The 14,059-nt window shown below is 35.4% G+C and overlaps 3 protein-coding genes across 3 annotated transcripts; 1 reads left to right on the top strand and 2 right to left on the bottom strand.

The window, feature by feature from the left end:
• The first annotated feature begins 275 nt into the window (after positions 1-275).
• LOC121238998 (non-specific lipid-transfer protein 1-like) lies at positions 276-1,128 on the top strand. Its single transcript, XM_041136120.1, has 2 exons — positions 276-839; positions 939-1,128. The coding sequence occupies exons 1-2, from the start codon at positions 496-498 to the stop codon at positions 946-948; spliced, it is 354 nt and encodes a 117-aa protein (XP_040992054.1). The 5' UTR covers positions 276-495; the 3' UTR covers positions 949-1,128.
• Positions 1,129-2,191: 1,063 nt separating this feature from the next.
• LOC121238933 (transcription factor RF2b-like) lies at positions 2,192-6,092 on the bottom strand. Its single transcript, XM_041136035.1, has 4 exons — positions 5,359-6,092; positions 3,386-3,518; positions 3,084-3,168; positions 2,192-2,979 (listed from the first exon to the last, which is right to left on the bottom strand). Exons 1-4 carry the CDS (start codon positions 6,090-6,092, stop codon positions 2,615-2,617), a joined length of 1,317 nt encoding a protein of 438 aa, XP_040991969.1. The 3' UTR covers positions 2,192-2,614.
• Positions 6,093-7,250: 1,158 nt separating this feature from the next.
• LOC121238953 lies at positions 7,251-9,763 on the bottom strand. The gene is made up of 3 exons (XM_041136062.1): positions 8,839-9,763; positions 8,532-8,635; positions 7,251-7,605 (listed from the first exon to the last, which is right to left on the bottom strand). Exons 1-3 carry the CDS (start codon positions 9,481-9,483, stop codon positions 7,335-7,337), a joined length of 1,020 nt encoding a protein of 339 aa, XP_040991996.1. The 5' UTR covers positions 9,484-9,763; the 3' UTR covers positions 7,251-7,334.
• Positions 9,764-14,059: the final 4,296 nt, after the last annotated feature.

Raw genomic sequence — 14,059 nt, 5'->3', positions numbered from 1 at the left:
CCAAGTGGAAATGTGGGACAAAAAAAAAGGTTTTACTAATATTCCCTGATATTGGACTTTCATGTGGAAAAAAAATGTGTTTTATGTGATCCTTGATATTTATTGGCAATAGAATCCAAATTGCCACTGACTGTCATTGGAAAAAACAAAAAAGGACCTTACGTGATCAGTAGAATGCATGCTAGAAGAAAGGGTTATGATCAACATGTTGAAAAGTATGCATGCTAGAAGGTGATATCATTCTTATCATTAAGCAGCCCTGGTTTGCGGGGATGGGAGGTTCCTGAGAAATATGCTCATGAAGAAAAGTATGCCTTATCCGATCTCTATCTATACGTGACAAAGTTACTTGTACTGTTTTTAGTGTTTACGGCATTCCTGGAAGCTGGCTGAAAGCTGCTCTATATATACCCAATGGACATACCCCATGCTTCATGTGTGTATCCCCAGACCCAAAGAGAAAGAGAACTCGGATAGAAAAAGTAGGCGCTTAAGATGGCAGCTTTGAAGATGGCATGCACAGCAGTGCTGGTGTGCGTGATGCTGGTGGTTGCTGCTCATGTTGATGCAACGTTAACATGCCGTGAGATAACAAACTTGCTGAGTCCATGCGTTGGGTATGTTATTTTTGGAGGCACCGTGCCGACAATTTGTTGTGATGGCATCAAAGCACTCAATGCCGCTTCCAACGGCAAAGCAGATGACAGAGCCGCATGCAGATGCATCAAGAAAGGTCTTTCGGGTATCTCAGGAATCAACTACGACTTGGTCGGGACACTTCCTGAGACCTGTGGCACTACTTGTCCCTACAAAATTACACCCACTACTGACTGTTCCAAGTAATTCTATCATCTATATACGTTCCCTTTTTCTTAATATTGTATTATCACATGATTGAACGGTACTAATTTTATGGATTTGATTTTCTTTTCTTGCAGGGTGGACTAAGCTGCCTATTAGATTATATATTAGTGCAAAATAAGGACGGAAATAAAGACCCGGGAAGCTAGTGTGAGCGTCCATGTGTTTTGAGCACATTGATCTTGTGTTGTATAAACTAAATAAAAGAAATATAGTGTCATATTGTATAAGGATTGCAGAGTGCGGTTCAATATATTGAACTTTTTACGCAATAATCTCTTGTGCTCCCTGATAAGATATATAGTTTTTTCAATAAACATGCGCATCTCAGAAAGATCGATTCACTGTGTCTCAACAAGTTTTCAATTAATAAGTGTGCATACTAACATGAACATGAACATACTTACACTTCAAACATCTTATCATGGGAGCTTCTGCAGACTCCGTTTGTTTGAAAAAGAAAATCAATTCCAAAAAACAAAAATTCCTAATTTCTGCTTGTTTAGTTGATAGAAATTTCTCAAAATCTTAGAAAATGAAGTTCCATAAAACATCAAGACAGAGCAAAGACGAGAGAGAGAAGCCATTGGTCTTTTCTAAGTGGTCGTGGACAAAGGAGTCGGTCATATAGGTTCAGCAACTATATTTTGTGATTGTTAGTTTGTGAGCATTAAACCAAATGGCGTAAAGCGTATGATCACAGATTATTCATCAACCTTTTAACCATTATTTCTTGACATGGCCTCGATAGATTAGCGGATAACTAAAAATTGTCAATTATTTAATACCACATTAATAAATGATATTTTTAAAAGAACGATGAGTAATACTTTCAAATAACAATATTTTATTAAACATATCTATGCCAAACCCTTCAATGGATGATCAACAAGCAACACTTTTAGACTGATAGTTGCAGGACACGATGTTTTCACTCGAGAATATATAAAGGGCTCTTTTGGATACAAAAACTATCTCATCTCATTTTATCATTATAATTTTTTTTAAATTCTTATACAAAATATAATAAATAATTTAACTTTTTTAAATTTTAAAATAATAATAATATTAAAAAAAAATATTTTATTTAATTAATTTAAAACTACCTCATTTCATCCCGCACCTAAAATGAATGAGAATAAGCGGACAGCTTCAGACGAACTGCGCTTCGCGCAGTTTGCAGGGGGAGTGCCCCGTACATGAAAAACTTGGCAACCCAGAGTCAATCAACCATGGGCCTGTACGTAAATTTAGAAACGTATACTGAAAAGAGTACCGCTCACACTGCACAGTGGTAAAAGGAGCACGAAAAGGGAAAAAAATAGGTATCAATTGAAGGGGAAAAAGTCCATCTTGTTTCAGTCGATGCATGTGAGTGAGGAAGAAGAATTAGTGACAAAGTTCACATGGTATCAAATTCAAACCAAATACAAAGGATAGGATGACATGATGCGCATCCCAACCCCAATGGGATTGACCCTTCAATCCCATACTGAATAAATGACATGAACATAGCAACTTTTTTTTTTTTTTTTTTACATGAACAGAGCAACTAACCTAAGGGAGCTTACCCCTTTTTGGGGAATAACCCTAAGAATAAACAATTAAGAATCAATCCATCGCACAAACGGAATAAATGATAGAATAACAGAGTACCTTCTCTAGATGACTAGATGTCAAGTCTATAAACAATCTACTAGAAAGGCGTGCCATAAACAAGTCAGCAGGTCAGCAGCTTAGCAGCCAGCTTGTGTCAAAATGTGGAGCTACTTTCACTGGCAGAAAGCGAGGGGCCTTCAGACTTCACAAGAGATGATCCTTTGCCACTAATGTCAAGCCCCTGCATTCGGCCAAGAGGGTCATTCTGCCTCATTTCTGAGAGCGGATGAGAATTTGATTGGTGCAGTTGTTGAGCTGACATGCTAGGTTGGGAATGATGGAATGGCAACTGCATGTTCTGGTGGCCAGCAGGTCCTGGGTGTGGTGGAAGAGGAAAAAATTGTGATAAGGTGTATGGCATCTGGTGCATTCCCAAGTTAAATGATTCAGAAGGGCTCATTATTTCACCGGTGGCAATTCTGAGCCTGTCAACTTCCTTCTTCAGTGCATCATTCAGAGCTGTACCATATCAAGGGAAAAATTAATACAAACTTTTGGCCCAGAAAGAAAAACAGCATTCAAGTAAATGCATTTTAAAACTTTTTTTCAAATATCACACTTACTGTCACGCAACTGAGCCTGTTGCTCCATAACTTGTAACCGAAGCTTAAGCTCTGTGTTTTCGGAACTCAAACCAGTTGTGTCCCTCTATGTAAGAAGAAAAGAAGTCAAGAGTCATAATCCTTGCCCAAGCAACGGTATGTATGTCTGATTGCGTGTGTGCGGTGTGCGGTTTTGCTTTCTTCTAACATGCAAAAATATGCATGCCAGTTAATGAAATCATAATTAGACTAATCAGGTTCCACTGTACAACGCATGACAGTCAAAATAGCTCTTAGGCATGTTACTAATTGACAAGACCAACCTGAAATAGGGTTAGTTGGGCAGAAAGAGTGGTGGCTTCTGTCTGTAGGGTCTGAACCTTGCGCTCAAGTTCTTGTATATAGCGGGCTTTCCTCTCTTTTGAGCGGGCAGCAGACTGGCGATTCGCCAATATCCTACATATATCAACTACAAAGTCAGCTAAAGCTCCCAAAACACCAACAATAGAAATAACTGAAAATGAGCAGAAATGTACGAGACATGTGTATCCTAATATTTTGGGGGTGTGTGTGTGTGTGTGTTTAAAGCGAGTGTTTCTGAGCTTTTTTGCATGCATAACTCACAATACTGCAAGAATTCAGACTATACAAGTCCATTTGAGCATGAAAATTTTTATTCCAAAACGTTGCATTTCCTCATAGGATTTGATAGTAAGTTTGGGTAAATGTTTTTCAATATTGAAAAGAAGCCAACCCCAGAACCTCGGCCACCAAAGCAGAATATCCACGTTTTATACAAAGAGGAGTTTCACGGAAAAATCCTACACTCTTCAGAAACTATTTGTCAACTCCCTTCTTATAACCCGTAAGAGTTCTATTCTGTCAATCACCATACCCCATATACAGTGATGTACCAGTTGAGGGGGATTTAAAGAAATTGGCCATATCATTGGAAAGAAGGTATGTTTTTGGGTAACTAAAGCCTAGTTTGGTTACGCAGTTTAGATGAAATGAGATGAGATGAGATGTTTTGTTAAAAATTGAATAAAATATTGTTATAATATTATTTTTTAATATTATTTTTGTTTTGAGATTTGAAAAAGCTAAATTATTTATTATATATTGTGTGAGAATTTAAGAAAGTTATAATGATTATATGAGATGAGATGAAATGAAATAATTTGATTTTGTGTAACTAAACATGCCCTAAATTTCGTGGTGTGTGGTGCATGAGTTATAGTTTAAATGCGATTCTGAGGGAGCGTTGCAGCTTCTAGCCATCTAGAATCCTTTCGTATTCTTGACTCAATGCATACATGCTATTGCTGGCAATCTAAATGACTAATTGGCATATCAAACAGCAGGGAGATTTTGTAAAAGAAATCAAAGTTATATACACTTGAATACTTTAAAAAAGCAGTAGGAGAATCAATGAAGCAAATTTTACCTATCAAAAAAAGAGCCAATGGAGTATATTTTAAAACTATCAGGGCAATTATTGTATACAAATTATATACGAGTTCCTTCAAAGTAGTGAGTTACAAGTAATGAGACTCCCTTCTCAGCCTTATTGGTACAGGAAGAAATGGTCATCAATGCGATCTCTCATGAAGTGAAGTTAAAGTGACAAAAGTCAGTGTCAAGTTTTGAAAAGTTCGACGAATATACATATAGCTAAATGCACACATTTATGCATATAATCCCAAACGATAAATTCCAAACTATGCAAGGTTAAAGAAAAAGCAGCAAATTTTTTTTTTAAGTAGAAAAAGCAGCAAATTAATGCCCCCTGTAGCCCAATCAAAGACATCTACCGTCCCTTGTTTACCGATCAAAAAGAAAAAAAGAACATCTACTGTAGCTTAGAAAGAGAAATCTGACTTAACAAAGGCATTCCGTAGGAACATAGAGATCTAACCAAACCCTATTTGGTTTGTCTTTTACTCTATGAAACATGTGACTAACTAAATTCCAAATAAAATATACATAAATATGATCATCGTTTTTTTTATAAGTTCATAAATATGACCATATTGAGCCACAATCACACACAAAATACATAATTCAGAACAGAAGTGGGATCTAAGCTCAATGGACACGAAACCGAGCAGTTGCACCAAATCGATTGGCTAATCCAGTAAAAGGGTTCAGATTTTCTAGAATTCTCAGCTATTAGATCGAAACAATGATTTCACTTTGATTAGACACGAGAAATCACTCTCAACTCCCACATTTCAGTTTTCACTTTCTAGGAAAATTGAGGACTTTAAGATAATAATTAGAGAGAAAGTGAAACCTTTTGGCACGCTTGGGATCGAGGGTCCATAGCTCAGCGAGCTTATCCGGAGGCATGGCCTTTTTGGCTTCCATAATCTCCCCAAAAACGCTGGTGGACGACGTCGTAGTGGAGGACCCATCGACGGAGCTGCTATGCCTATGCCTCGCCCGATTGACACCCCTCTCTCCTCCTCCTCCTCCCGCATTTCCTTCTCCGCCACTCTGAGCCGTACCGAGTTTTTCGACGTCAATGTAGGTCGAGAACAGGTCATCCTCCGATCCCATCTCCTCCAGGCTAGCCGTGGAAGACCCACCTCCTCCGCCTCCGACTCCGACTCCGACTCCGTTGAACGGATCGGACGGCGAGATATCCGCCATGTCTTCAGGCAGCCGGAAGCTAACATCCGAATGGGCTCTCCTGTGGTGGGTCCCGCTCCTCATGTTCTCAAACATGGAAGATGTCGTCTGCGGATGAGGAGGAGCGGCATTGTTGTGGGGAGTAATGGGATTGGGAATGAAAGTGGAATTGGAAATGGGATTCGTAGTAGGGTTTGAGGGTTGATCTTGCATTTGTGTGGACATTGACATTGAGAATTTCTCTATAGCCATAGCCATATACAATGTGCGTGTCAAAGACAACACCTTTCTCTTTCCGTTCTCTTCTCTTCTCTTCTCTTCTCTTCGCAAGAAAGAGAATAATATAAGAAAACGGAGGGACCTCATCTGACTGTTGTTATCAGTTATGTTAGCCATTATTTTCTTTTTTCTCTGTATTTTTAATTTCCTTTTCATCACATTCTTGCATTTTACTTAAAATAAAGTATGCTCCTTCAATTTTGTAAATGCGTTAAAAAATTTATTAAAAATTCTAAGTTTTACTTTGAAAAACAGTCATTTTTGTTTTTAATATTTATATTTAAATTAATGCCACCATGCCCATTAATTTATACCACTTACTTTATCCATTGACGTGCCACATCATAATTTATTAAAAAAAATTTTAAAATATATATTTAAAGAAGAATGACCTTACTCATCATCTCATACCATACACTTATATATTTTAAAATTATTTATTATTATTATTTTTTTGTTAAACTAATTGAATTGTTCTACTCATCATCTATATACCAAATACTTATTATGAAAAAATAAAAAAAATAATTAAAAGAAGTGTGTATGTAGCGTGTGAAGATGATAAGTAGAATTACAATTAGATAAAGTATTCCCATACCCTTAAAAAGAATGTCCTAATTTAATCTCGATTGTAAATTGTAAAATGTTAAACTGATGTGAGAAATTCACTAATATTCATCACATTCGACATATTTAATAAAATGACATTTTTTCTTTTCCTTTTCTAACTAGTTTGGTTATTGCAAGCTGATTAGGAACTTCTGGCAGAAGTGCACGAGGTTGCATTGTCTGGAAAGATCACTTTTAGGAAGCCAATCCCTTTTGGGGGTACAAACACGAGTTAGGATCATGTGTGTTCATGTAGTTTAATGAAATCCCAATCAAATAATTAAGGCTGTCAAATTCCGTAGTCGACTTTACAGGTTTCTCAGAATGATTATGTTTCATTTTTTTACACTTCCAGTACTGCAACATCTAAAAGCTACTTTTCCTCTACAAAATAGGATAATGATACACTAAACTCTTTCTAAATTTTGTTATACAATTATATTTTAAATTGATTATTTGATAAAAATATTTCTCATTTAAAACAGTATTGTATAAATAATTATGAAAAATGTTCTATGGGGTCTATAAAATGATATTATTTTTATAAATTAATTTATAAAATTTTCCTTAATTTAAAACATAATTATATAAAGAATTATGAAAAAGATTGAAGAATATAATATTAGACAACAATAGTCGATAATAAATATTTTTTTTTTTTTTTTTTTTTTTATGAAGGAAACAAACAACAGAATTAATTTAATTGAGCACCACAACCAATGATAGCAGATCAATATATATTTTCAGAAATTAGAAAGGAAGGTGGTGATGAGTAGGAGTATGAACGGTATAGGGTGAGCCCGCCACAAAAGAAGGAGAGTTACTGCCAGCATGGGCCCTTGGGGTAATTGGGCTTCTTGGTGATCTGGACATCACCCTGCCACTGCGCACATGCCCATGAGTATCATATGCTCTTTCATCACTCCTTTTGGGCCCCTTTTCAGCCCACTTGAGCTCTGCCGGCTTCACCATGCTAGGGTACCCCCAACACCACCCTACCTTTCCTGCTCTTTGTATGTACCTGCAGCAACATTCCCAAGCCCATATTCAGAAACTAACCAAGGCGAGACAACAAAAATATTATACTAATAAATTAACATGATTTAATATTATACGTCATATTTATTTTATAATAAAAATATTTTATTAATATATTATATTAAATCACATTAATTTGTAAATTTTTTTTATAAGATCCGTATATAAACCGAGCATTTATCTGTTATATAGTAGTTTAAGATAAGAGATTTTATCATGAAAATCTTTATGTATTGTAAAGCATGATAAAATGTGATAAACATTACTATTGTATTCAGATTAGACGGTAATGAATTCAAAATGTCTCAATTTATATTATATATATATATACATCCTATAAATTATAGTTGCCCAACTGGCAAGTTACCTCGGAGAAAAGACAGCAAATGAAGTCCAACACACCAAAAGTTATGGGTTTTTCATGCTTGATTGATTGCCGGCCTATGACTAAAATTAATGTTCCATACAGAAACAACCACTAGATTGAATATTAATTGTTTCGATCTGTCTTTCAGAGACGATCGACCAGCTAGCTAGCCGTCACTATAGCTAATGAATTCTTTATTTATTTATTTTTCAATATTGTTGAGAACTATATCATCCGATTAATTCATAAAGTTGATTTTGTAATCTTAGAAAAAATAATTAATCAGAAGTTCTTGATCACCATCACTAAGCTGTAATAATAATATATGAGATTTATGTCACTATTCACTCACACACTTCATATCTATAATTTTTTTATAAGATATGAGTGTTTTTTATAGGATATAAAGTGATTTTCATTGGATATAAGAATATTTTTTGTAAGATATATGTGTGAGATAGTAAATTGTGATTGATAATAAGAATTTTTCATTATATTTATATATATATATATATATATATATATGTGTGTGTGTGTGTTACCTTTGGCTGAATCTTTTCCCTAAACATCCGAGGCACTTTCTTCCTTCTGTCATATCTCCCATGCCTATGCCTACGCATTGCCTACAGTATGCTCTTCCACAAACCTGCACTCAAATGGTCTCTCATCATCATATATTATTTTTAGTACCTAATTACTTAATTTGTTAGAATAATGCAAATTTAGTAATATATAATAAAGCAGTCAATCTTCGTAGATGGAAAAAAAAAAAATGCAACTTATCGCAAAGTACTATAGCGGCTGAGTAATTAATTTCGAAGCTTATAAGGAGGTGAACTTTTTTAGTACCAGGCACCGATGGCGGAAGATATAAATATAGGTGCTGCAGACAGTGCAGATATTGGAGTGAGGAATGCCAGGGCGCCTTCGTCGAACTCTCTCTTGGTACACGGAAGCCATGCTGATGCCACTCACGTCTTGATGATCATACGCAAAACTACTGCGTCCATCCCCTTCCTCGACGTGCCTGAACCCCGAGTACTTCTCCAGCTTTAATGGGCTTGCAATATGGAAACGATGGCCCGGCAATATTGCATGGCCCCGATGACGGCCAATTTCACCGCCGTAGTGGCCGTGATGATCATGATCCCGACGCGGTGATCCATGGAAGTTACCGGTATGATCCCTGATCTTGACGTGATGATCAAGATCATGATCAGGGTACTGCAGGTGGTTGGAAGCTTGCAAGCCTTTGTTGAAATCAAGGCTGGGTGTTCTTATCAGAGTTGGGGAAGTAGCTCTTCCTTTCTTTGGGGTCTTGGATTCGGGATCGACTTCCATTGTGGTGGTTTTTTTCTTTTCTGATATTGGTTTTGAGTTTTGGGTCACTTCTGCAAGATCTTTGAAAGTAAGGTTGACGGACTCATCTGGGATTCCCAGATACAACTCCTCAAGCTCCATTCTCGCCTTTGCCAACGTTGCAACATCCCCCATATCGCAGTACGTGTTTGATGAGCTGAGAAACAGAGAGGTAGAGATTTGGATGAAGATGAATTGTCAAAAGAAGACAGCGATCGAGGAGTTTTTATTAGGTTAAGACTGAAAATGGATCGAGACGATGATAATAAAGCCAAGTTACAAGGCCGGTCTTGGACATTGTACAAGATTCTTTTCTACCCACAAGACAGCAAAGAACATGTCAAGATTAACTAAATTAATACAATCTGAAAGTTACTATCTCGCCACTCCAAGCTAGAAAAAAACGATATTACTTATTAATATTCATGGACAACATTGAACCAGTGGAATTTGGACGCGTTGTAACTAAGGAAACACATAGTAACAAGAATTAAAATCTCCGAACTTATAAATGATCAGGGCTGGCTGTCAAACCATTTATCGATATCGGTGAAATCAACGATAATGAACTGAACTTATAAATTCATAATTAAGAAAGAATAGTAAGTAGTACGTATACGTACTTGGCATTAATTAATCTCGATTAATGAGACAGATCGACATAAACCCCGATCGACGAGATTTTCCGGGTTTGACATGATCATGAATAATATATATATATATATATATATATTCTGATCCTCTCTCTCTATTTTGAATCTTCTAATACATTCTGATTTTATAAATATAAATCTGTACTACCTACTACTTGTAATTACTTTAAGCTTGTTAATTTTAATAAAATTTATATGTTTATTACAATTAATTTTACGTATTCATACATGTATTTGGCTGGTTCAACCGCCTCTTTATTTTATACTTGCATAACTTAATTTGTGCAATTTACTCTGATTCTTCCATTCCCTTCCTTCTCTTCTTCTTCAAGTCAGCTTCGGCTTTTCTTCATTTCCGCTGTTTTGGTATCAGAGCCAATCTGGTATCTGATTGTTGTGAATTGAGTCTTCTTTATTTAGCTTATTTTGTTTTCTGACAACCCCCACCTGAAGTTTCTACTTTGGTTGGTTCAAGATCATCTTTCGACAAGTAGGTCAGAAACTCGGAGATATAAGTCCCGTTTTGAAGCTGGGGAGGCGTTTAGGGCAGCTATAAGTTCAAACCCGAGGGCCAAGAGTGATAAGTTCGCAGAGCCCTGATATGCGACGATCGGTATTGTCCTAGGACAAAATGAGTTGAATAAATAGATCCAACTCAACAATTAGTTCCAGGTCGACTATGCCGCCTAACATAGTTAATGAAGAAGACTGTGCTTTTGAAGCAGCAGAGTCGTCTGTGCTGGGATCATGGAAGATTCCAAAACTTGACGTTAATTCGATTTATCGAACCACTTGGTTTGAAAGATCCATGCATACTAATTTTTCTGTTCGTACTGTTGAACAAACTTACGCTATTTCTAAAACCCAAGAAAAATATTATCTTTTTCAAGAAAAACAGATAATCAAATTCTTGGAGCAAAGATTTAAATAAATTCATATTGGATTTGTCTAAATTGCTGCCAAACCTTTAACAAGGAAAGGCATCAATGCATCCGTGTTATTTTGTTTAAGGAATGTCAGATTCAATAATTTTGAAACAAGTATTCTTGGAATGATCCAATCCTCCCTTACGGATGAACCAGTCCATTTTAATTGTTATCCTGATTTAACTCTTTCACTAGATGATAAACATATTTTAAAGCCTTTGACTTTAAATATTTTAATATCTGGTTATAATATGATTGAGGGTAGCAGACCACTTGCTTTGATTTATCGGATTTATTATCGTCTTTTAAAAACGAATTTAAATCCAAAAGCTATTGCAAAACCCATCCAGGGAAACACTCTACTAATCCAGAGTTCCACCCCAGATGCGGATGTTTCTATTCTAAAGATATTTTTTGGAAAGATATAACCCTTCCCAAAGAATAGACTTTGGAAGATGAAGTTCCTCTCATTCCCAGAAATCTTGTTGAATGTTACCCAAATAACAAACAACAGTATATGGATGGAACTGTTAAAATAAGTTTTGATCAGACTAGATCTTCAAGGCTAAGAAGAAATTCTTTTGCTGGATCTAGATCTTTTCTTGCAGAGTCAGAAATTTCAGTAAGAAGAGACCAAAATCTCAAATAATTTCTGGAAGATTCTGTTAAAACAACCCAACCTGCTAATCCTGTTTTAAAACTGAAAGGACTTTCTACGTCCTCTCAAGTGACTTCTGCCTTTTATTCTGCACAGAATGCTGGATCCTCTAAAGACCAGCCTATTCATAATGAAGTTGATAAAGAGGAAGATAATTCATCTTTATCACCTACAGCTTTAGATATGGTAGCTCCTACTGCACTAATTCATCACAGTTTAACTGTGCTGAACAAACCATTTGCGTTTGATCTTGTTTATCTTTTTGAAGAATACAAACTTTCAAAAAACAGTGCTAGGCGAAAAACCTATCATGCAAAATATTTTGAAAAAGAAAAATAACGTGTTAAACGAAAATGGAAAGAAAAAATGAATAAGCAACAACGGCATATTATTTTCTTTAATTTTGTTGAAAATATTTATGTTTCTAATAATATTTTAAATTTTGTTAAAACTGATTTTGTCAAAGAAGAATGTAAGATGGTAGTTCAGTCTAGCCATCCACCTTTGGAGACTGTTCTCATTACCCATAAAGGGGTTGAGATATCTGCCTCACCTTTTAAAATCTCAGAAACTGTTTCCAGAGATCCTGAGAAGGACAAGATTATTAAAGAAACAAAAAAGGTTATTTCTCAAAATAACTTTGTGAATCTTGCTCTTCATACGATTGGACAACAGTTAAATCGGATTGAAGAAAATGTTAAAAAAACTGATCCTATTCTTTTGGTTCCCACAATAGATCAACCAAAGAAAATGATTGAAAAACCTTTGATTATCTTACCTGAAAGTCGTGTCAAAATTGATTTTAAAAATCCTCAGGCTAAGACTTTGGATAAGATCGATCAAATGCTTAATGGTCTGAAGAAAGAACAGCCTTCTACTAGTGCTTTGTCTAACAAAGAAATAGAAGAAGAAGTTCTTGTCGAAACTACATAAGAGTCTTCTAACAATCACTCTTCTGAAGAAAATGATCTTGATTTACTTGAAAAGAATTTTTAAGATATTGTTTTAAAACCTGAAATTGTTAAATTCTCTTCAAAAGGACCCAAGCCAATGAGTCTGACAAAGAATTGGTATTCCAAGCCTACTTCTCCTGATTTACAGTTTGAAGAAAAAGTTTTTCAAAGCCAATCTTCTTACTCTGCTGACAAGGTTTACGAATGAAATATTGATGATTTTTTCGAACAAGAAATCATGAATACCATGAGTAAAATGTCTCTTGTGGCAAATGCTTATGTAAATAACAATATCAGGCAACCTGATATTGTTAAGATTTTAACACAAAGATTTTTCGGTGTTTTAAGAAACTGGTGGGATAAACATCTTACCAGAGATAATAAGGAAACCATTCAGAACGTTGTCAAGTGTAATGATGAATAGTTACCTATTTTTGATGAATCCATTGAGACAGCTCAGTCCGATGGAGTTAATACTTTGATTTACACTATTTTAAAACATTTTATTGGAACACTATCTGATATAACTAGTCACATTAGGGACCAGTTAAATAATCTTAGATGTCACCAGATGTATGATTATAGATGGTATCAAGATGTTTTTATTTCCAAAATAATGCTTCGAGATGATAGTCAGAAGCCTTACTGGAACGAAAAATTCATTGATGGATTACATCGTTTGTTCGCTTACAAGGTAAAGGATAAACTTACTATTGTTGGGTCTCTAAATTACGAAGCATACACCTATGATGATATTTGTGCTGCAATCAAGAAACTTGATATTAGTATGTGTAATGATCAAAGAATGTTTCGTGACCAGATGAGAAATAGCAAGAAAGCCAAATATGAAATGGGAACATTTTGTGAACAATTTAGATTTCCTGCTATAGCTCCCTAAAAAAGGAAGTACAAGCTTTCTAAACCTCATGATGATATCAGGAGAAAACTCCATGATGAATTTTATAAGAAAACTTATAAAAAACCATTCTCTATGGCATTTTCTAGGAAAAAGAAATCTAAATATTCTTCTCAAGGAAAATGTTTTATATGTGGCAAACCAGGACACTTTGTTGATAAGTGCCCAAAGAAAGCCAAAAAATTGAAAAAGAAGCTTAATCAGTTGGATATTGATAACAGTGATAAAGAAGAACTATTTCAACTCCTAGAAATAGCTTTGTCTTCATCATCTGATATCCTTGAATTCAGTTCTAGTGATTCGGAAAACTGGATCTCTTGATCCTACTGGTCCTAAGCTAGGTTGCAATTGTAATGATACTTGTTGCCAGACTAAGGGTAAGACAGTTCATGTCTTAACCAAATCTGAAGAACAAGAGAATCTTTTGCTAACCTTGATTTCTCAAATCACAAATCATGAGCTTAAAGAAGAATATCTTCTTAAATTAAAGAAGACGATGGTTCGTCAAGAACCAGAACCTTCTAAGCAAATGATTAATTTTCAAGAAACCTTTGAGAGATTTCAAAAGAAAAAATCCAAGAAAATTTCTACTAATGATTTACAAC

The sequence above is a fragment of the Juglans microcarpa x Juglans regia genome, chromosome 7D (genome assembly GCF_004785595.1).
Source record: "Juglans microcarpa x Juglans regia isolate MS1-56 chromosome 7D, Jm3101_v1.0, whole genome shotgun sequence".
Taxonomy (NCBI): Eukaryota; Viridiplantae; Streptophyta; class Magnoliopsida; order Fagales; family Juglandaceae; genus Juglans; species Juglans microcarpa x Juglans regia.
The sequence above is the reverse complement of the archived record's forward strand: the minus strand, read 5'-3'. Positions and strand labels throughout refer to the sequence as shown.